The 23,457-nt window shown below is 55.6% G+C and overlaps 1 protein-coding gene across 1 annotated transcript in view; it reads right to left on the minus strand.

Annotated features, from left to right (window-relative positions):
- Nucleotides 1-23,457, minus strand: part of PARVB (parvin beta) — a 112,752-nt gene that overhangs the window by 48,924 nt on the left and 40,371 nt on the right. The window contains exons 2-3 of the mRNA XM_055565792.1: nucleotides 4,243-4,332; nucleotides 2,003-2,073 (exon numbers count right to left, since the gene is read on the minus strand). Coding sequence (XP_055421767.1) covers nucleotides 2,003-2,073; nucleotides 4,243-4,332 — 161 coding nt within the window. The remainder of the gene's footprint in view (nucleotides 1-2,002; nucleotides 2,074-4,242; nucleotides 4,333-23,457) is intronic.

Consider the following 23,457-nt stretch of genomic DNA (forward strand, 5'->3'; position numbering starts at 1 on the left):
TGTCAAGCTTTGCTCAAATGTCAAAGAAGGAAAAAATCAGAGCGGGCACGTGATGGTTCATTTTAAGTATCAGCTTGGCCAGGATGGATGCCAAGGCAGCTGATGAAACATTTGTTCTGGGTGTGTCTGTGCTGGGGTCTCCGGGAAGAGATCGGCATTTGACTCGGTGGCCTGAGTAAAGTAGAGGGGCTCTCCCCAGCATGGGAGGGTGGCACGCAATCCAGGGAGGGCCTGAACTGGACAAAAAGGTGGAGGAAGGCTACATTCCACCCTCTTTGTGCCTGGGGCATCCGTAGCCTGACCTCTCGGACCCACTTTCCTGGGCCCCCACTGGCAGAGGGCACATTAAGGGACTTCTCAGTCTCCAGCATCACGTGAGCTGATCCTTATAATAAATCCCTATAGAGAGACAGAGATATAGATAGAAACACAGGCAGACAGAGAGATAAGACAGGTAGATGGAGACAGAGAGAGGTAGAGAGACAGGGCCACCTCCCACAGGTTCGGTTCCTCTGGGGAACCTGACAAGCACAGAACATCCCCTTCTCCTACTTAAATGCCGCCCACGCTGGTCCAGTGGTTGAGAATCCGCCTTCCCGTGCAGGAGATGGGGCTCCATCCCCAGTTGGGGAACTGAAATCCCACATGCCGTGAAGCAACTAAGCCCGCACACCACAACCACTGAGCCTCCGTACCGCAACCAGAGAAGCCCACGTGCTGTAACTGAGACCCGACACAGCCAGATAAACAAATAACTAACGTTTTACACACATTGCCCGTGGAGAACGCCATGGTGGCTGAAATGCAGGGTCATTTTTCCTCACCAACATTCTTCAGTTCAGGAAAAAACCAAAGTGGTATTTGGCGGGGGGAGGGATCTAAACCAGGCAAATCTAAACGAAGCAATTTAAGTCGTTCAGCACCAACATGCTGGGATGGGCCCTAAAACAGGCTGGAGAAGGAAACGGCAACCCACTCCAGTGTTCCCGCCTGGAAAAACCCCATGGACCGAGGAGCCTGGTGGGCTACATTCCACGGGGTTGCAAAGAGTGGGACACGGCTTAGTGGCTGAGCACACGACGCACACACTGAAACAGACATTCTCTGTCTCGACGTTTTAAACAGCCACAACTTGCAAGGCTTCTGTTTATCCTGAAGAAGCCCTCGTGAAAAGGCAGTTGTGTCCCAACCGCAGTGGTTAAGGGGGAGACACTTTTGAAGAGCCCCCTTTGATGGGATGTGTGAGTGGCACTGTGCTAACTGGCATCTGCCCAGCCCGAGGCTGCTGGGTCGGGGCTCACAGGGTGAGGATGCGGACGGAGCCCTTGCCAGCCGGGGGATTACCTCTGAAGCCCTGCTGAAGTTGAGATCAGAGCAAAGTTCAAGCTGCGCTTGGAGCCTGACTAATGCTACCAATGAACCCTCACCACGAGGCGGGGCTCGAGAGACCCCTGGAGAGAGACGCGTGGCTGCAGCGGCCCCGAGGGAGCCCAGAGCCAGCGCCCGTCCCCCACCCTTGCTTCCCTGGCTTTCAGGAACTAGGTGGCTGTCCTCTGGCCTCGCCTGTCCCCGAGCGTCCAGACGTGGCTGAATCTGCCCACTGCCCAGAGCAGGGGTGTCACCATCCGATGAGGACCCGCAGGAGCGTCCGGAGAGACCCACGGGCCCGCTTTTCAGAGCCTCCTCTGAGCGCCCCTGTTGCTCCAGAATCTGAATGCCTTGATCTCGTCTGCAAGGCGCTACAAGAGTTCACTGCGGCTGCTCATTCCCAATCTTAAGAAAAGGGTCCCCGTGTCCCTGGGTACAGCACAGGAGGGTGAGCGGGCCATCTGAGAGCCCCTGGGGCCGGGCACCCCTGGGAGACGCTCCAAGCCATCCCGTCCACCGAACGCAGCATTGAGGCCCCTTGACCAGCCCCCTGGCTTCACTCCTTTGACCCAGAAGAGCCTGAACCCAAAGTCTTGCCCTCACAGGACACCCCAACCAGGAGGCTCACCCTCACCTTCACCAGCTCCTTGAATCTGGGGTCGTCCCTGGAGGTGGGGTCGATTACCGTGCGTTCCTCGTTCTCCTCTGTGGAGACAAAGGACAGACGGGTTAGCGTTGGTGGGGGCAGCTGTCTTCCCTTGCACGGATGGGGGGATCGAGAGCAGAGACACCCCCAAGGTCTTCTCACGGAGCAGCCCTGCAGCCAGGCACACGGCCGAGGTGGGCGGGCCTATCTTCCAGGAAGCCATGGGGCACCTACCCTGGTATTTTGGGAGAAGCGATGGGGTGCTGGGGGAGCACTGATTCAGATCCAGAGAAAAGTCACTATAAATAAACCTGAGGAAGAGTTGTCCTTCACCAAGAAAGCTTGCTACTATGTACGAGCAAAACCCTGTAACACGCAGGACAGACCTCCATTAAAGAACTGTGTGTTTAGTCGCTCAGTCGTGTCCGGCTCTTTTGTCACCCCACAGACTGTAGCCCACCAGGCTCCTCTGCCCAAGGGATTTCCCAGGCAAGAAAACTGGAGTGGGTTGCCATTTCCTTCTCCAGGGGATCTTCCCAACCCAGGGGATCGAACCCACATCTCCAGCATTGGCAGGTGGATTCTTTACCACTGAGCTGCATAAGGAGTCTTCCCGACATCAAAGAATTATGCTGTGCCAAATGTCCATAGTACCCAGGGTCGGGGGAGGGGAGAGAAACCCTGCTTTGGATCTGGGTGATTTCCAGACAGTGCTCGTCAGTTTCCTCCGGGAGAGAGTCACCTGCCTGGGCAGCAGCTGCAGCCAGCCTGAGGACACAGCACAAGAGGGTCTTCAGAGAGCTGAGGGGAAGCCCCGGAGGACCCACGCATCTCCGAGCCCACCCAGCAATTGGCTGCAGGTCGGCCGTCTTGACGGCCTTTGCGTTTCTTTCTCACCAGCTCCCGCTGGCCTGGCCTTGTGCTGGGAACCACAACAGAGGCATTCACCAGGACTTCCCTTTGAACCAGGGATTGGAAAGAAGCAGAATGTTCCAAGACAGCCTTCCAGGTCCATCAGATCCCAAAGCACGCGCTAAGGAAAAAGGTGTCCAGGCCGTCACCTCATCAGTGTTGGCGGGGACGTGGTCCCAGGGAGGTGGGCGCAGGGCCAGGACCACTCGGCAGGTCCCACCCAGCAAGCCCCTGGTGTTGGGAGGCCCCTCCAGCTTGCATAGAGACGGGGCAGGTATTAATACTTTTTCTGATTTTCTGTATTTAAAAAAATTTTTTGGACATGTATGCACTGCTTTCTTAGTCTTTCTTTTTCGCTGCACGGGGTCTCATTGCTGCGTGGGGGCTACTCAAGTTGTGGTGTGTGGGCTTCTCATTGCGATGGCTCCTCTTGCTTCCCTCGTTCTCTTGTAATTCCCCGTTACAGGCTCTAGGGCATGCAGGCTTCAGCAGCTGCAGCACGAAGTCTCAGCAGTTGTAGCTCTTGGGCTTAGCTGCTCCACAGCAAGTGGAATTCTCCCAACCAGAGATCGAACCCATGTCCCCTGCATTGGCAGGTGGATTCCTATCCACTGGACCACCAGGGAAGTCCCTGTTCTGTATTTTCAGATGCTTCGACATCCTGGGGCCTTAGGGACTTACGGGGATTCCCCGCTCAGAGCCAGCTGACTCCCAAGACAGCAATTGTGTCCCCTGTGAGTGCCTTTCAATGCAAACAACCAACCCAGAGCCCACCCCCCGCACCAGCCAGCTCTCTAACTGAGCTCCCATGGGGCTCTTACACAGCCAGCCAACAGCCCCTGCCCTAATCACCTGAGACCAGGTACAGACTCCTCAGGGCAGTTCCTGTGTCCCAGAGGCCCCTGAAACTACCCGAACCAGCGGATTAAACCTGCTCATGAACTCTGCTCACCCACTCTGTCCTGTGAAAACCACAGTAAAGGCATCTGCTCGTCCTTCCCTGACACTGCTACCCTCCCCTGGCACCCGGGGAACCGTGAGTGCAACAAACCGTCTTTTCAAGGACAGTCGGCTCCCCACTCTCTTGGCCCATCATACTTAAATACTAATAAAGCTGACATTTGCAACCAGAGAGGCCGAAACCTACAAGGGAAAGCTCGCTTTGTTCCTGCAGACTTTTTTCTAAACACGACCTTGAGCTGAGAGCCCGGCGTGAGGTCTGATCACAAGGCTCCTCGTCAGCCCCTCCCAGACCGACCGCACACCCAGGGAAGTGCAGCTCGCCCAGGACAAGGAGCTGGCGGAAGCGACAGTACCGAGCAGGGAGTCTTCGGGGTGGACCTCCACTGGGGCGGGGCACATGGGCGAGTTGATGGCATTCTTCCCTTCTTCCTGGAGGTCACTCACTGTCAAGAGAAAGAGAAAGGGCAAAACCAGTGAGTATAAATGGGCTAGCATGGCCTCACATGTTGGCAGTGGAAACAAAGAGAAATCAACTCGTGTTTTTAAGGCATTTAACAAACATTCCTAAGTGGCTGGTTGCCCAGAAAGAGTCCGAGGAAAAATGCCCTGAACCAAGAATACATTCTACAACTCCTCGCCCACGCCGGAGAGTGCCCAGTTCCGGCCAAGCCCTGCCAGGCTGTTCTCACCGCTCTTCGGAACACATGACTAAGACACAGAAGCTTCTGGATGCTTCCAGATCTTGCCCAGGGCTGCTGGGGTGGACACAGCTTGGATCGCAGTGACAGGGTCTGAGAAGGCAGGGTCCCTGTTGTGGACTCTGGGTGTGAAGACCCCCCTGCAGGCACACAGGCAAGCCCAGAGTCAGAGGCGGCGCTGCTGTCCATGGCCAAGTTCACGGGACAGAATCCTGCTGGCCTGACGCCCGGGGATGCCCAGGGTCAGGAGCAGTGGAACACACGGCAGAGTCTAACAAACTGGACCCAGAGACCTGGAGTCTCCTGAACCTTCGCAGGGACCGCAGGGCTGGCTCCACAGTGAGTGGGGCGGCCTCCATCCACAGAACAGAGAAGGTCCCCTGCCGCCCCCCCCACCGCACCCCTGTGCTAGAGACCCTCCAGGAAAGTAGCTCGAGTCTCACTGGCCAAGGCGTCACCCTGACACCGGGGGGCTCACAGCCTCAGCCTTCAACACCATGTTCCTTCCACTGGCCCCAACTGCGTCAGACCCGAGGCTCCAGCCCCCAGCCCCCATGCGGTGGGTGCAGGGGGCCCTGGGATCTGCCCCCTTTCCAGCCCTTGGCTAAGGACCGCTGGGCAACAGTCCCCCACCACGGACCACACAACCAGCCTCTCCCTTGGTGATCTCCAAGGACAAGGCCCAGGCTTTCTCCTCTGTTTTGTGTATTTATTTTTAATAGTCATTGATCTACAATGTTGCTTTCATTTCAAGGCCTTCTCCTGTGTAATGAAAAGGCCTTAGAGGTAGAGACCTACTTCCCCGTTCAAATCGAGGTCACCTTGAACACCTCCAATTCTGGGACCTGGAGGGGCAGGGGGACAGAGAAGCCAGGCGACAGGCACGATGGCCTCGGGGCAGGCAGGCACGTCTGGGAACCTCTCTGCCTGTCTTCTCAAACGTCAGGACCCCCGCAAGGACTGAATGCAATGATGAACGTGAGACCCTGAGGTCGGAGCCGGGCACGCCGTGGGCTCCCTGGACTCAGCCACAGACCCAGCTCTGGGGCCAAGGCCGCCTCTGCCCTGCATGAGGACGAAGGCAGTAGGGCCCAGGACGCCGGCTTCCAACGTCAGGAAGACCCTGATACAAATCTAAAAAGCCAGGGGGTGGAGTGAGGCTCTCCGGCACACCCACAGTCTACAGCAGCAATGCTTTACACAACGATTCACAGCAAAAGGTGGAAACGGCCCACGTGTCCCCCGACAGATGAACAGGCACACCAATGTGGTCCAAACACACAACTGAACGTTATCCACCCACAAAAAGGAAAGGAATTCAGGCACACGCTGCCACGGAGCCATGAGGACACTGTACTAAGGAAAATAACCCAGACACGAGACGGCAAGCCCTGCGTGATTCCACAGACACGAGGTCCTGAGAGCCAGATCCAGAGCCACCGAAAGTAGAATGCTGGGTGTCCGGGGCTGGGCACAGAGGGCAACTATGGGCAGTCAGGGGGTAAGGGGGGCAGAGCTTCACTTGGGCAGACGGAAGAGGTCTGGAGGTGGATGGGGCTGATGGCTACACAGCAATGTGAATGTACCCACTGAACCCCACGCTTAAAAAGGGTTAAAAGGGTAAATTGTATGTTGCGTGTATGTTACTACAATTTAAAAGGAGAAGAGAAAGTGGGCCCCTGCCAACAACAGTCTGGAAGGCCGACGCCCTGCAGCTCGAGGCGTCACAGTCTCTCCCCCGCCCCCGCCCCACATCCTAGGAGCAGAAAGCCACCTTTTTATCCCCGCATCCCTGGCCGAACGCTGTGCAAGAAGCAGACACATGGGAAACACCTTCACGAGCAAATGGGTTTGAGACGCACACACGCCCGCCCGGCTCCCCAATCCAAAGATCCCCAACCGTTCACTCAGACCCCCGAGAAAACAGACCAAGCTTCAGCAATTACTTTCCCTGCAGAACTAAGTTACGGAGTCTTTGAACCTGCAAAGAGCTTTCCAAGGCAGAAAAGGGAAGCGGGGAAAGGAGGTTTTTCACAAAAGTCCTCACAAGGGGACATGGGTAGCGGCCAGGGCCCCTTACTCCTGCCTCCTAGGCCAATGTCACCAATGGAGAACAGAGAGGCCAGGGAGGTCCCTCCCAGTCAAGTCCATCTGCGGTGGTTCTGTTCTCCGAGGAAGAAGAACAGAAGACCCTGGTGTCATACGAGCAGAGGGCTGCATAGGCGGGCTTCAAGTCCCAGGTGAGCCAGGCAGCTGAGTCCTTATAATGAACCCGCAGCTCCTCCCAGAAGCCCCAGAGCTGCCTCTCAGGTCATCCACTCGCCTGGACACCGGGCCTGGGCCAGAGCGACCAGTGGTGGGTGGGGGTGCAAGGGGTGCGGAAATAAAGAGATGCTTCCACAAGTCCTGCCGCCTGATCTCAGCAATAAGGAGGCGTGGAGGGGGGAGGGCGCGGGAACGGCATTTTCAAAGCAGAGAAACTGGGTCACATGAAAACAGAGAAATTTTCACACCGCCCTTGAACATCAAAGATAACACTAAACAGGGCTCGGGATCTGGCGGCTTTAATGGATGAGAAATGCTTGCACAGACCCACCCAGAACTCAGGGCCAACAGCACATTCTGCAGGCCTGTGAAGCATAAAGCCCCAAGGAACACAAGTATGGTCTGTGACCACCGAGCCCCGGGTCAGAGCTCACCGTGCCCTCTGTGGATGTGTGGCCTCCAACAAGACCCTTCACCTTGCCCAGCCTCAGTTTCCCCGTCTGGAACATGGGGAGGCAGCAGCACCTACCTCACAGGGGCTTCTGAGGAATCAGTTCATCCCAGGGAGAACCAGGGAAGGCTTCCTGGAGGAAGCAGTATCTGAACTTGGCCTTGAAAGATGGCAAGAACCTGGAAAAGGGACATTGGGACTCCATGCAAAGCCCATGGATGACAGATCAGAGAAGGGATTCTGGAAGCCCTGTGTGGCGGCCGCATCCATGCTGAAAACCAGCAGGGTTCTTCAGGACTCTGCTACTATTCATGGCCTGGGAACCCTGGGGGACACAGCCCTTTCACCGGGGAGCCTTCAGTCCGAATCTAATGACGATCTTCTGAGGGTCAGTCTGGAGTCCGGAAGGAGGGCGCCCCTTAAACCATGGCTTTTCCCCGAGGCCCACAGTCTGCCAGGTCAGTTCAGTTCAGTCACTCAGTCGTGTCCGACTCTTTGCGACCCCACGGACTGCAGCACGCCAGGCCTCCCTGTCCACCACCAGCTCCCAGAATTTACTCAAATTCACATCCATTGAGTCGGTGATGCCATTACACCATTTCATCCTCTGTTGTCCCCTTCTCCTCCCGCCTTCAATCTTTCCCAGCATCAGGGTCTTTTCAAGAGTCAGTTCTTCACAGCAGGGGCCCAAAGTACTGGAGTTTCAGCTTCAGCATCAGTCCTTCCAATGAATATTCAGGACTGATCTCCTTTAGGATGGACTGGTTGGGTCTCCTTGCAGTCCAAGGGGCTCTCAAGAGTCTTCTCCAACACCACAGTTTAAAGGCATCAATGCCAGGTCAGTGGCTTTCCACTAATCCCAGGAATATCTTGGCTTTGAAAGCACTGGTCCATTTGCCGGAAAGTCAGACACTTCAAAGACCGGAAACACCAATGATCTTGCATCACAGAGATAGATTCCCCTGGCGTGTGGTGTGCACACTGGATGGGGGCGTTCAAAGGGCCTGGGGTCCAAAGTCCCAGGGCCAGGGACTCATTGTTGTGCTAAGGGTCTGCCCATATCCACACTAAACCCAGCAAGCAGTGCGTTCCCAACCAAGGTTCACCTTCCCGCAGTGATACTCTGCGCAGTGGGCCACACGGGCGACACAGGGCTGCGGAGGAGCCAGGAGGGCCGGAGGCTGGGAGAGGCTCAGAAGGCAATCCGGGAGAGGCCCTGATCGCTCCGGTGCTCCTGTGGGGACAGCCACACCTCACCCAGCCCCGGGGTGCAGAGCGGGCTATGCAGACCACCATCACCAAAACCCAGGCGCTTTCAGAATAAAGCTGGAAATTTAGGGTTTGGGGCAGAATCTCCCAATTTATAAACGCAAGCAAGTAATTCAAACTCCGTGGCCCAGACAGGGGCCTCCGATTTGCAATCCCAGGTCACAGTAAATGTCCAGCCCACACTCCTGCCTGTCGGTGGGAGAGGGCCAGCATTTCCTGAGCACCTACTGAGTACCAGGCACCTTCCATGCCTTCCACTCATCTAATCTCCCAACACGTCTGTGAGGGAGTGGCTGGCCCTGGCTTGGTCCTCGCTGGGCCAGTGTCTATCAGACATGAAGGCATCTGATATACACCAACCATGAGCCCTGCAGGCAGGACTGAATCATTTCTACCTGGTCTTCACTCACTCTGCCCAGCTATGTCCTATCCATCTTCAAGCCTCAGCCTGCTGGCTGCCTCTTCCAGGAAGCCCTCCTGGGTGCTCCTCACCCATTCCAGGCTCCCTTCTGCCCAGCTCGCATCCCACTGCTGCTGCTGCTGCTAAGTCACTTCAGTCATGTCCTATACCCACCTCTTTCCTGGACCATCTGCCCACACCAGTGATAGCTCAGCTCCTGCACATAGTAGGTGTTTACATTTGAGAAGCTGCACAGTGAGGGGCTTGGAACCTGGGAGCCAGTCTGTTGTTTAACTACTCCATGCCTCAGTTTCCATCTGTGAAATGGGCCTGATTCACCCCCAGAGACGGAGAAGGTAATGACCACGCAGAACAATGTCTGTCATGCAGCAAGCGCTCAGTAAGCACTAGCTTCCAGCTTCTGCCAAACAGAGGGAGGCCTATGTGTTTCCAAACCCCATCTTCCTTCCATCACCCTACCCAGAGACCAGGCAAGGTTTAAAACACACACCACCTCTCCTGGTTGGAATGACAAATGCATGAAAAGGAGAAAAGAGAATCAAAAACTAAAACCTCAAACGTCTCACAAAGGGCCTGCCATTTACACCCCAGGCTGAGCGCAAAGGTTCCATCCTTGATTTTTTTTTTTTTTATCTTTTTCTTCCTACGGGTTCCACTTATTTATTTATTTATGCCCAGGCTCTTTCCCCTCCAAAAAAGGCTTTTAGGCAGCTTTTTTTTTTTTTTCTTTCCCCTTTTGACATTATTAAGAAAACACAACTTTGAAAGCAGGCTGCTTTTTAAAGAGCAAGGTTACCCTCAAGGGAAAACACAGATCTGAAGACAAAAAGGTTCCTTGCTCCATGAGGGGCACTGCGGCGGGAGTGGGGAGCACAACTCACCCCCTGTAAAGATGAGGTGCAAGACTCTCCCCGGGGGCTGACCTGCTGGGGGTTCAGCGAAGATGCAAAGCCCCCACGGTAGGCGAGCCGCGCCCTGGGAGACTGAAGTGCTGGCAACTGCATCTGGAACATTTTTCCAAGCGTGTCCCTTCAGCACGGCAGGCACGCCTGCCACCGATGAGGGCTTTTACACCATATATACCCACGTCCTGGTTTTCCCAGAGAACAAAAGGACGGGGGGAGAGTTTCCAGCGGGCCGTCTGAACCAAGATCAAAGAGAAACCCCAACAAAAGCGGCCGCATGCCCAGCCCCGGCTCCCCAGCTAAAAGAAGAACTTGGAAATGGCAGGAAAGCTGTCTCAATTTGGGGCACTTAACCAGCCCGTTTCAAGACGTGCCCACTTGCAGCTATGACAGATCCTACTCGAGGAAACGGAGTGGTCCTCAGAACTGCCAGGAAAGACAAAGAAGGATAAAGGAGGGAGTGTTCCCATGTGAGTCCACGGACCCCAGATCTCTGCCCCTGCCACCCCACCCCCAGACTCCTGTCCCTCCCACCCCACCCCCCAGACCCCTGTCCCTCCTACCCCACCCCACAGACCCCTGCCCCTCTCATCCCACCCCCCAGACCCCTGCCCTTGCCACCCCACCCCCCAGACCCCTGTCCCTCCCATCCCACCCCCCAGATCCCTGTCCCTCCCACCCCACCCCCCCCAGACCCCTGTCCCTCCTACCCCACCCCCCCAGACCCCTGCCCTCCCATCCCACCCCCCAGATCCCTGCCCTTGCCACCCCACCCCCCAGACCCCTGTCCCTCCCATCCCCCCCGAACCCTGTCCCTCCCACCCCAACCTCCCCAGACCCCTGCCCCTCCCACCCCAACCCCCCGAGACCCCTGCCCTCCTACCCCACCCCACAGACCCCTGCCCCTCCCATCCCCCCAGACCCCTGTTCCTCCCATCCCCCCCGAACCCTGTCCCTCCCACCCCACCCCCCCAGACCCCTGACCTCCCATCCCACCCCCCAGACCCCTGTCCCTCCCATCCCACCCCCCCAGACCCCGACCTCCCATCCCACCCCCCAGACTCCTGTCCCTCCCATCCCACCCCCCAGACCCCTGACCTCCCAACCCAGCCCCCAGACCCCTGTCTCTCCTACCCCACCCCCCAGACCCCTGCCCTTGCCACCCCACCCACCTAGGCTGGGGAGGGAGAGTCAGGGTTAACTCCATGTGTGTTAGAAGGACCCAACAAAATCTCTGTTAAATAAGGCTCTCCATCCACGGGATCACAAAAGCGTCAGGCACAACTGATGTGTGTGACTTCGCACCCACACATGCTTCCCCAGGGAAGGGAGAGATTTCTACGACTCTCCACCAACTCTCTGCGCTCAGAGGGATCGCTTCTTCGCAGAAGTTACACAGTTATCAGAATAACTAAGTTCATCAGCCATGAAGGTCTTCCTAACAGAGCAGCTCTTCTAAAAATAAATGAAGTTGTATTTCACGTGGGGAGCTCACAGCTCAGTGGAGAGACCATAGGGCCCAAATAAGACCTCAACAAGCACGATGACGCCCACAGACTCGACAGCTGGCGGGGGGAACACAGACTCTACAACCCTGCCTGACAGCCAAAGACCAGGTGACTAAATGACTGGATGGTCGTAATTCAAGAGGATGAGCTACTTCCGCCGTATCATCCTCGTTAAAGGCCTTGATACAGGAGGCCCAACCCTTCCCGGGAAGTCAAGGCTCCAGCTCCAGGATTCTCGGGATTGCGACAGATGGATGCCTGCATGCTGTCCAGGGTAAAAGGCAGGGAGTGCTAACAGTCCCAGAGACAGCCGCTGCCCTTCCCGACCCAGACATAGGGAAAGAGACTTTCAGCCACCCACACAGCAAAACGTAAAAGGAAGAGCCTCTTAACCTTTCAAGTGGCCGATCTGGTTTGTTTTTACTGAGGAAGACAAGCTGGCCCCGTCTCGGGGATGCCAGCCCAACGTAACGAGCTCAGAGTATTTATGTACGTTTAACCTGCCGCAGTTTCTCAGGGCAGGATGAGTGTCTGACAAGACCCCGGGAATAAGGAAGCACCGTGACTGCTGCCCGCACCGTGGGGATTACTCAGCCTGAACAGTCTGATCGATGGGGTTTGCTCTGCTGCAGTACAAGGTTCCATGTCATTTCTCCAGATGAAATAAGTTGAGAGGCGAAGAGAAATATGTGAGCATTTCAATAAGGCAAAGCCCGGCAGAGGTCAACAGGCATAGCTGACCCCACAGCAAGAGCCCGCAGCTGAAGAGCGGTCCTGTTCAGCCAGCCTCTGGTTTTACAGTGGCCGAGCTAACGACCGCTGGCAGCCCACGGGGCCGGCCCTGGTCCTGGGGGGAGGCTGGTGTGGGCGAAACACATGGGAGGGTGTGTCCTGGCCTCGTCCGCCCAGCTGCCTGGCTCAGCCCCTGGCACAGAGGAGACTCTCAAGGAACAAATGGACAATTAATTAAGTGCAATACATGTGATGGTGTTGAGTTTGGCTTTTTTTTTTTAAGAATTTTTTTTTTCAATGAGGACCATTTTTTAAAGTCTTCATCAAATTTGCTGCAATACTGCTTCTGTTTTATGTTTTGGGTTTTTGGTCACAAGGCACGTGGGATCTTCACTCCCTGATCAGGGATTGAACCCGCACCCACCCCGCCCTGCAGTGGAAAGTGAAGTCTTAACCCACTGGACCACGAGGGAAGTACTGTGATGCTGTTGACTTTTAAAAAGCAGGTTCCAAAATACGACAGCATGGTATTTATGCAAAATACAGAATCAGAAAACTCAAAACTGAGAATTCCCTGGCGGTCCAGTGGTTAGGATTCCGGGCTTCCACTGCAGAGGGGCACAGGTTCCATCCTTGGTTGGGGAAACCAAGATCCTGCATGCTCCATGGCACAGCTGGAAAAAAAAAAAAAACTCAAAAATTCATTTGTAAAAAAGAAAACGCAAAGCTATGTATTTCTATTGTACACAATGAATTCATAGAAAAAGGAACGGAAGGATGTGCGCCAGCATGACCAGAACAGCATCCCCTGTGAGAGGGCCATGACGCAAGGACAGGAGGAGGCCAGGGAGGCTCTGCCATGGCAGCGTTCACACGGTACTCGCGAAAATTAGAGCTAAAAGAAGGCGCAGCAAACGGATGCTCTATAGCAGGGACTCAAAGGAGACAGCAGTTCTACAGGGAAGGAGATCAGAGGCCTACCAGAGGAGGCGAGGCTGCCCGTGGAGCTGATTCTAGGCCCAAGACTGCAGGCGAAAGGCCCCAGTGTGTGGGCGAGAGCAAAGAAGAAAGAAGCAGCCACCAAGACGTGGGACTTAGAACCAGCCTCTGCAGCGGCGGCATCTCGGGTCCTGCCCTTGGGGCGACCGTGGACCGCGCCTCAACAGGATGGCCAGCCAGCCTCCCACAGACCCTCTCTTAGTCTCTTCCCACCCCAAGTCAGCCTCTCCCCTTCTGCAGGTGACCATCTGCACTCCACTTCTTCTCCTCTCCAGATCCATGTGCCTGTCTTCTGGTGAAGCAGGGCTCAGGTATTCTAGATCTCAGCCAGCGGGTACGCTGACTCCCCAGAACACAGTCAGGGAGGAGACTGGCCCAATGAGAGCTAACAGCTGCAAGGAGACTTCCCTAGGAATGCAAAATGATGGGCACTCTTTCGCCTTGGCCCTGACCTAGGGAGGATATAGGTGGAAGTCGCCCCCATCATCTTACCACCTCTCAGAAACTGGCAATGAAGGCACTGGGTCTGCAGAGCTGAGGGAACAGAGTTGAGCTGTGCCATCTGTCTGCTGGATCAAGCCTTACCTGAGGCTGGTGACCTCAAGGCCTTTCTATCAAATGCACCAGTGAGTTCCATTTATTCTTAATCCACTTTCAGTTGGATTCTCTGTCATTTGCAGACTGTCTGGCTGTCACTCCCTGATAAAGGGAAGCCCAGAACGCCCACTGGCTCCAGGATAACCAAACCCCTAAGAGTGGTACCCAAAGACTCCTGGTGAATGAACCCCACCCCCCGTCGAAGGGCAGATGCAGTTCCCATGCTTTTTCATCTCCCAATGAGGTCACTCCTTTGCCCCAGCTGTTTCACCACCAGAAATGCCCAGCCAACTCCACCCGGGACCCCAGATTCTTCAGGGAAGCATTCTCTGCACCCTCCACCCTGCGGGCAGAGTTAGGGTGCCTCCTCTGGGTTCCCTCAGCTCCCAGCACGCATGACAGCTTCCATCCCTTACCCCCCGAAAGGAAATCGTGCTGTGTCCACTGCCCTGTCCCACTGGCCAGGCACTGTTCAAAAGCTGGCACACGACAAGCATCCGATAAACATTCATAGAATAGATAAGTGACTGTAAATGCATTTACGCAGGCAAAATGGAGCCGGATAGAGAACACAGGTAAGAGACGCAAAGTCAGAAGAACTGGAAACAGGCTGTTCTTGCGAAACATTCCACCTCCAGCCACTTAATTGGGTGAAAAAGAGCGTTTCCATTAAGGCTTACATTAGCCTGGCAGTCGTGGGTCACCAAGAACCCAATTACTGCGATGCGGCCGCAGGGAGGGTGAGGACCCAAGAGAAAGGAATTTGCTCTGCAATTAGGGACTTACTGGGACAGGCTGCCTCTGAGGCAACACTCCCAGACCTCGCCCGCTAGAGCGCGCTCCCACCGGCCACCTGCTTTCACATCCCCAGCGGGGCCCCCTGGAAGGAACGCTCCTCCAGCTCCAGGACTCCAGGTCTTCCAACACCGAAGCCTGCTTAGGTGCAAACACAGAAAAGGCTGGAGCTCTCACAGATCACTCCCTCTGCCCAGAAGCAGTCCTTTTCCTCCCCTGAGCCCTGCGTGATCAGAAAACTGTGAGAACCACAGAAAAAAATGAATTGTCTGTGAGAAGGAGAGCGGGAAGAAAGACTTCTAGGTGAGCCTTCAACATCAGGTGCACCGCATGAACCGCCCGGAGAGCAGAAACCAGGACACGGGGGCAGACCCGGGCTTCTTGCTCATAAAACGATGGCTGATCCTTTAGGGACCAATGATGACTTGATAGTTCTTTCAGACCGAAAGCAAGTGGGTCAACTGATTCAAGTCACCTCTCTGAAAGTATCAGGTAGAAAGAATCCCCCAGGGGCCTGAGACGGGGTATGGGTCTGAGGGTGTCTGCTCCTGGTTTCTCCCCACTCCGGTCCACCCCATCACCCCCGCCCGTGTCTCCAGATGTTGTTCTCAAATGCAGGCCCATGGAGTCACTCCTCTGCCCACAGACTGCCCTGGTCCTCCACTTCTCCCAACACAAAACCCAAACCCCTCCCCATGCCATCCCACCCCCAACCACTGCAGAGCTCGGGGCCAGGTGTGGTCCCAGTCTTTGCCACCAGTGCTCCGCCGCCCCCAGGAGCACCGTGTCCAGTGGCTGAGCCCGGCTGCAAAGCCCACTGCAAACACCCCTTCTTTCCTGGCCCTGCTCAGAGGCGCCCTGGCCCAGGGTCCGTGCTGTGCAGACAGAATAGCAGAGAGAGGGGAGAATTTGGAGACTCATCACAGAACATCCCGTGACCTTGGGCTTTAAGTCCTCCTGCCTTTCACCGTCTCGCCTCTGCAGAGGGGTTAGAACCAGACCTGTCGTCGTGACCACTCATTTAACGAGGCGGTGCATCCAGCAGCAGCCACATGTAAATGCTGGGTCTCTCCATCCCCGTCCCCTTACCTGCACCTGCGCTGGGCAGCCAGGAGTGCTGAGCATCCTACGGAATCACCCGCTCGACAAGTCTGAGGGTGCACCAGGCACACGCCAGCTCAAGGTCGCGCAGCCCAGAGCTCCCAAGTTTACCAATAGAGTGGACGTGCAGATGTCCTCCTGTTCAATTATGAGCTCCCAGAGGCAGAGGTCAAGTCCAATAACCCCTGTGCCCCCAGAGGTGGGCTCCGCTCACAGAGGAGACCCCCTAAAGGAGCAGAATCAAAGCGGACCTCGTAAAGCCCGAGTTATCTGCCCGTGTCAAGGTGTGAAACAGTCTCATTAATTAGCATTCAGGATGACAAGGGGCCACACACCTCCAGGGTCACCAGTTCTTGAAGAATCCAGACGTCGCTCCATCCCCCTCACCACACTCCAGGCACGTCTCATCTCGAAGATCCTGCACACCCTGCTCAGGCATCACCACCACCATCTCTCAGGTCGCTGAGCACTTCAAGCAGACACTAATTAGGCTGCATTAGAACAAAACTGCAACTCTACAGAGAACATCAAGGTGGCAGGTGGATGGGGCCAGCCACTCAGCCTGACCTGAGCCCCCCATGCCCGTTCTGAAAGGGGCAAAGTGTGAAGGGCCTCCCGAAGTCAGCCAGCACAGAGCCGGGGCCAGAGGACCCATGCCCAGTGATCAACACATGACATGGAGCAGGAAGCTCAGAGCCCCCAGGAGGCTCAAAAGCATTGCTCATCTAACTCAGAGTGACATTAAAACGCAGTCGCATGCCAGAGGCAGGGGCATCGAGTGGGCCTGGTCAGGTGACATGCCTGTCTGGGGACGTGGAGGGCGCCGGTCTCCCCAGGAACCCCGAGGGCCACCATCATGTAGCAGGCTCTCCTGGAGCCCCTGGGGAATCGTGTGCATCACCCCACCCCTCTGACGAACACCTGGACCATACTCCTGAAGCTGGCCTGCCCCAACCCCCAGGGGGCCATCCCGCTTTGCCTCCTGTTTTCTCAGTCACCTTGGCTCAAGTCCCTGACAGTCACAGCACCCTGGTCACATCGTCCTAAGCTGATGGCAACCCTGTGACGTGCGCGCTCTGTTCTCTTAATCTGGGGAAGGTCCATCTGCCACATTTCCACCCATCAGCCGCGCTGGTTCTGAGTAGTTGAACGCGATATCAATCACCCGTCATGAAAATCCATCATTAACTAACGATAAAGGAGAGAGAGTCTAGAAAAAGTGGAAGGAGGAAGCAAAGGGGTGAAACCCCAGAAAAACTTAGAATTACCAAAAACAAGGGCTGCTGCTGCTAAGTCGCTTCAGTCGTGTCTGACTCTGTGCAACCCCAAAGACGGCAGCCCACCAGGCTCCCCCATCCCTGGGATTCTCCAGGCAAGAATACTGGAGTGGGTTGCCATTGCCTTCTCCAATGCATGAAAGTGAAAAGTGAAAGTGAAAGTGAAGTCGTGTCCGACTCTTTGCGACCCCATGGACTGTAGCCTACCAGGCTTCTCAGTCCATGGGATTTTCCAGGCAAGAGTACTGGAGTGGGGTGCCATTTCCTTCTCCAATATATAGTGGTCGTATCTGCTAATCCCAAACTCCAAGTTTATCCCTCCCCAGCCGCTTTGGTAACCATGAGTTTGTTTTCCATGTCTGTGAGTTTGTTTGTAAATAAGCTCATTTGTATCATTGCTTTGGATTTCACAAAGAAGTGATATCATATGATATTCATCTCCGTCTGACTTTCTTCACTTAGTATGATAATCTCTAATCCACCCATGTTGCTGCAAATGGCCTGAAACTAACATAATATTGTAAATCAACTATGTGCAGGCATGCTGAGTCACTTCAGTCATGTCTGACTCTTTGCAACCCCATGGACCGTAGCCCGCCAGGTTCCTCTGTCCACGGGATTCTCCACGCAAGATTACTGGAGTGGGTTGCCATGCCCTCCTCCAGGGGATCTTCCCAACCCAGGGATCAAACCCGAGTCTCTTATGTCTCCGGCATTGGCAGGCAGGTTCTTTACTACTAACGCCACCTGGGAAGCCCAAATCAACTATATTTCAATTACAAAAAGAAAAAACCTAGTCTCAAGGCCATCTCCCCTTGCGTGTGTCGGCCATGGTCTCGGCCCCTTGGAGATGTGTCCCACCCACTCGGAGATGCCATGAAACCTCAGCGGGACCAGCCTGATGAGGTTAACACACTCTGAGAGAAATGCGCTTCGTAAGAGAAAACACGAGATGGTGGGGAAGATAAAACTGGTGAAGCAAGTTGGGCCGGTCCCCGAGCCTCAGAGCTCATATTAATTAGCCAGATCGTTAATGTCCCATCGTGCCCAGGCAAGACCAAAGTGTGCTCTGCTGAGGAAATAAGAAGATTAAACCATTAAGTCATTTTAAGAAAAAAGAACGGATTCTCTGTGAACCTGCCGCAGGAACAAACGCTCCTGGGGGAAGAGCGCTTGGGATCCGCGGGAGGGAAACAGGAAGCACGGCGCCCTCTGGCGGCTCGCGTCCGCCTGCAGCCTGGAGCCCGGCCCCGCGGAGAACCCGCCGCTGGGCAGAGGTGCGCCTTCCAAAGACGGCCAGTTCTGGGGGTGCTGGAAGCCATGCGCCTCTGGGGCTGGCGGCTCCACCCGGAATGGATGCCACTCTGAGGGCGACAAAGTACAAGGGCCTTGAGGACCCACTGTGCTTCCCGGGGTCAGGCCTTTGAAGAGAAAGCCCCAGAGGAGCAAAGCAGGCGGCTACAGGCATGTGGAGATGCCCGCCCAAGCCAGGTCCCTACCCCAGACCCCACTACCCTGATCTGTTCCCTTCCTTTCCTTTCCAGTGTTAACACACTCGACGCACATGTGCTTCTGTGCTTCTGAATCCGTGACCATAGCGCCTTCAGGGCAGACGGAAGACCTGAGGCTCTCCCAGCTCCCTGCACAGGGCCCAGCCCAGAGGAAGCATCAGTAACACTTGGTGCATGAACAGTGAATTCGTGAATGAATGAAGGTTTCAGGACTCCAGCCTCCCTTTCCGGTTTCTTTTTGGAACTCGTAGGAGCTATTTTCTGGGAAAGACTGAGGGCAGGAGGAGAAGGAGGCGACAGCGGATGAGATGGTTGGATGGCATCACCCATTCACTGTAACAGGAGTCTGAGCAAACTCTGGGAGACAGGGGAGGAGGAGGGAGCCTGGCGTGCTGCAGTCCATGGGGCTGCAAGGAGTCAGACACGACCTAGAGACTGAACAACAACATGTAGGCTGCATAATGTCTCCTCGCCCCCAAGGAGGTCCCCGTCCTAATCCCTGGAAACGGCGACCTTATGAACAAAAGCGACTCTGTCCGTGTTATCAAGTGAAAGATCTTGCGATGGGAGATGACCCCCGATTATTGGGGTGAGCCCAGTGTCATCACAAAGGTCCTTGAGAGAGAAACACAGGTGGATCCGAGTGAGAAAAAGGCAACGTGACAACACAAACAGAGACAGCGTGGAAGCTGCAGGGCCGCTGGCTTTGGAGATGAGGAAGGGACCGTGAGCCAAGGGCCGTGAGCGCCTCTGGAAGCTGGAAAAGGGTTCTCCCCTGGAGCCTCCAGAAGGGACTCGGCCGAGCAGGCACCCTGACTTTAGGACTTACGACCCCCAGAGCTCTCAGATATTAAATGTGCTGCCTTAAGCCGCCCGATCCATGGTGATTCATCACAGCAACCAGGAGACACTCATGCAGACCTCAGGAGCCCCAGCCACTCCTCGTCATTGCAGAAGGGCCCAGGACACCCTCCGGCCGCACCTGCCTTACCGAGCACCTGCTCTGTGCGAGGCACCTGGCCAAGCTCCAGGGGCACAACGGTCACTGAAATAGGTCACAGCCTCGGCCACCGGAACAGAACCAACAAGCACGAAGAAGGCATCGGGCCAACGCTGCGGACGAATCCACAGCTGTCCCCTACGTGTGGCTCACCTGGCAGTGAGGCGGAGGAGGCCGGCTGCTTGATGGCGAACGCACTAGCGTGTACTCAGGTGCAACAAGAGCAGGACTGACTCACCGCCAGCAAGATCCAAAGTCGCTTCCCCACCAGCGCCTTCTCAGCCCGGCAGCCGCGGGTGGGAGGAGGGGGCAGGTCAGATGACCCGCTCTCCTCCCCGCCTGGAACAGCCAGGGATGTGCTAATTGCTTGACCTTTTCGGCCACAGCGGTGCCCCAGAACCCCTCCCGGCCCCGGAACTTTGTGTATCCTCTCTGTCCCCCCAGGGCACCCGGCTTCTCCCTCCTGCCTCCATCCTTCCAGGAATCGGGTCCACCAGGCCCTCGGGCCATTTTCAGACACTGGCAGAGTGCAAGCTCTTTCCCCAGGTCATCTTTCAAGTCACTGAAAATAGCAAATACCAGCCCAGATGTCAGAGTCGTTGCCAGGCCTCTGGACCCAGGCCCAGGGGATCTTCCCAACCCAGGGATCAAACCCGAGTCTCTTATGTCTCCTGTACCGTCTACAGTACAGCTGCATCCGGAGCACATTCGGAAGCTGATGGAGGAAAGGATGCCTGTCGCAGGAAGTCAACTGCCTTCTGCTGCATCCGGGTACCTCCCTTGCTTCTCCCAGCATGAGAACACTGGCCAGAGAAAGAGGCGGCAGAGTGGGGATGGGTAGGGAGGAAGAGGACAAGGACTCAATCGGGTGTGAGGATCCAGGCAAACTACCCATCTGGGTGTGTGACCTTGAGCAAGTTAACTTCTCCCGGTGTCAGTTTTCCCGTCAGGAGAAATGGGGACACGACCTTAAGTGAGGGCTTCTCTGGAAGGAGGGAGAGCCCCCCAGCCAAGTTTCTTTGACATAGTGTCGCCCCTGAAGTGAGGATGCAAACAAGGCTTGTAGGGTGTGGGGCCAGGACTCAGAGCTGGAGCCTGGGACTCCAATCTAGTGCTCCCGCTGTGCGGCTCTGCACGACGGCCCCCGGCTTTCAAGCACCCTGCCTGGACACACTCTAGGCTGTGACATGTGGAGACAGGAGGTCATGCTGGCATTTGGTGTGTAGGGGCCAAGGATGCTGCTGGACATCTGCTGTGTCAGGGACACCCCCATCCCCATGGGGGGTCATCCAGGGCAAAACGTGCGGCGTGCTGAGGTGGGGAAACCCTGCTGGAGCTGACTCGGGAACCGCAGAGGGTGGACAGGCGAGGGGTCCGGACACTGCACAGCTGTGCGGCACCCACAGGGAGTCAGCATCTAAGGACAAGCGTGGGCATCCTTCAGCCTCAGGACCAAGGCTGGGCAGGGTCCCAGACCCCAGACCCTCCCCCCAGGGAGCCCCCAAACACCCTCAGCACCCTGGCCGGGGGTCAGACCGGGCAGCTGGGAGGCAGGGGGACTGGGCAGTGAGGGATACTCCCCCATCCCACACCTCCTTCCTTCCTAAGGGGCGAGCAGCTAGTGGGGGTCCTAGCTATTCTGCGCCACAGGCTGGGATCCACCTGCCCTGGTCCTTGCTCCCTGGGGCTGCAGGCAGCTCAGCTGGCTACTTGCCCGAGGCCGTGGGCTCCCACCTCTGGTTGCCCTGGCAACCGGGCACCCTCCCTCCCCAAGGAAGCCACGGGCTCTGGCAGGGTGGGCGCTCTGGACTCTGCTGACAGCTGGGGGCAGGCAAGGACAGGCGGACTGGCCAAGTGTGAGCCAACATCCTGAACGGCCTAGACAGCTGCTGCCCAGAGGCTCCGCTGGCCCGAGCCCAGGATCACAGCGCTAAGGGACCTTCTGCTGCTGGCCTGGCTCACCCAGGTCCACAGAATGGACCGTGGAGCTCCAAACTAGAGCCTATCCTAAGGCAGCCAGGCTTCCTTCAGCCCATCTGCCGGAAGCCTGGCCCCAGCTTTAGATGACCAGCCCCTTCTTAGACTTCGGGAGCCCTCCCTGGAAGCCCACCCCAGGGCCCCTGGGGTGACTGGCACAGCAGCCTGCTTCACTCCTGACCCGAAGTCATGACACTGTTGTTACTTTATGTTTTAGTAAACGGTCTGTCTCAGAAACCCTCCTACACTGTTGGTGGGAATGTAAACTGGAGCCACTATGAAGAACAGTGTGGAGATTCCTCAAAAAACCAGAAACAGAGCTTCCCTATGATCCAGTCTCCTGGGCAAATATATTCAGACAAAACTGTAACTCAAAAGGATACCTGCCCTCAAAAGTGCACAGTAGCCAAGACATGGAATCAACCTAACTGTCCATCCACAGATGAACAGACAAGGGCGTGGCACGTGCATACGATGGGACACTACCCAGCCAAAAAAATGAATGAGACGATGCCATCGGCAGCAACAGGGCGGACCTAGAGAGTGTCGCACCACGTGAAGCCAGTCAGAAAGAGAAGACAAACACCACACGATGTCACTCATACGTGGAATCTAAAACAACACGAACGAACCCATCTACGAGAGAGAAACTGGCTCACAGATGCAGAGAACAGACTTACGGCTGCAAAGGAGGAGGGGAAGGTGGGGAGGGGGGATTGTGACTTCTGCATGGTAGATGCAAACTATTATGTGTACATGTAACTGAATCACTTTGCTGTCTGGCAGAAATTAACACGTCGTCAATCAACTATACTTCAATAAAATATATTTTTAAAAATAAAGAATAAATTGTCTATCTCCAGTTTGAACAGACAGTCCAGGGTCCTCTGTCTGTACTCTGGAAGCCCAGTCCGGGGTCTGACACACAGTAGGACTTCAACAGAAGCCCTCTGAATCCTGAGTAAAATATGTATCCTAACCATGCCTCCTCTCCCTCAGGGTTGCAGACTCATGAGAAAAACCTCGTGTAAAACCCTCAGCTGATGCTCAGTGAGCGCGTTGTGCGGGGACTTCCCGGGTGGCTCAGCGGTTAAGAATCCGCCTGCCAGTGCAGGAGTACGGGTTCGATCCATGGTCCAAGAAGAACGTGCCGTGGGGCAACCAAGCCTGTGGGTCACGTCTATGGAGCCTGCCCTCCAGAGTCTGCGAGCCGCAACAACTGAGCCCATGAGCCCTAAAGTCCGCACTCCCCAGCAAATAGCCCCTGCTCACCACAGAGAAAACCCATGAGCACCCACAAACAGCCGAAAATAAATCAATAAATAAAAATGGTTAAGATGGTAAATTGAAAAAAAAAGTATGCTGGGAGAGTTTTGACGACCTAGTACATGCAGGACAGTCATGGGCATGGCTGCAGGAAAGGGAAGTGGGCCCCGAGCCTGTCCCAGGACACAGCTTCTGGGGTCTGCTGGCTTCCTCCCTTTCGGAAGGGTGTGCCTCCCCTGCCAGGCCTTCTAGGCGGATGAACACTTCTGTTTCCAAGTGTACCCCAAGTTTAAAGGCGTGTCCCACTTCCCCAGCTGCACACGAACTTCTGTTGGGAGGGACACACGTCATCTCTTGTTCCCCTTTGTGTGTCGTTATGTGTGTCTGGGACCTTAGATGGTCAGGGGCTGGGGAAAGGAGGGTGGTTAGATGAATTCACTTTTCTTGTAGTGCTTGATTCCATTAAAAAGGAGTTCTAAACCAGGTAATAGAAAATAGTCGATGATGACATCAACAGTATTAACTTGCCTTTAAACGCAGATTTCCTCCCCTTAATAAAAGAAGTCTGCATTTGTATGCACATTTGCCAGTGTGATCACGATGGAATTGGGCTCTGTCTGCACCTGCTCATTCACTCATCCGACAACCACTTCGTGGATGTGCCCTAAAGTCAGGCCTGGCACCAGGAGGGTCGGGCAAGGACTCAGACACAGGCCCTGCCCAGAGGCAGAGGGTCTCGGCATCCAGGACACAGATAATGGAGGTCTATGAAGATGCTGGGGACCCAGGAGGGAAC

This window comes from Bubalus kerabau, chromosome 1, assembly GCF_029407905.1.
Source record: "Bubalus kerabau isolate K-KA32 ecotype Philippines breed swamp buffalo chromosome 1, PCC_UOA_SB_1v2, whole genome shotgun sequence".
Lineage (NCBI taxonomy): Eukaryota > Metazoa > Chordata > Mammalia > Artiodactyla > Bovidae > Bubalus > Bubalus kerabau.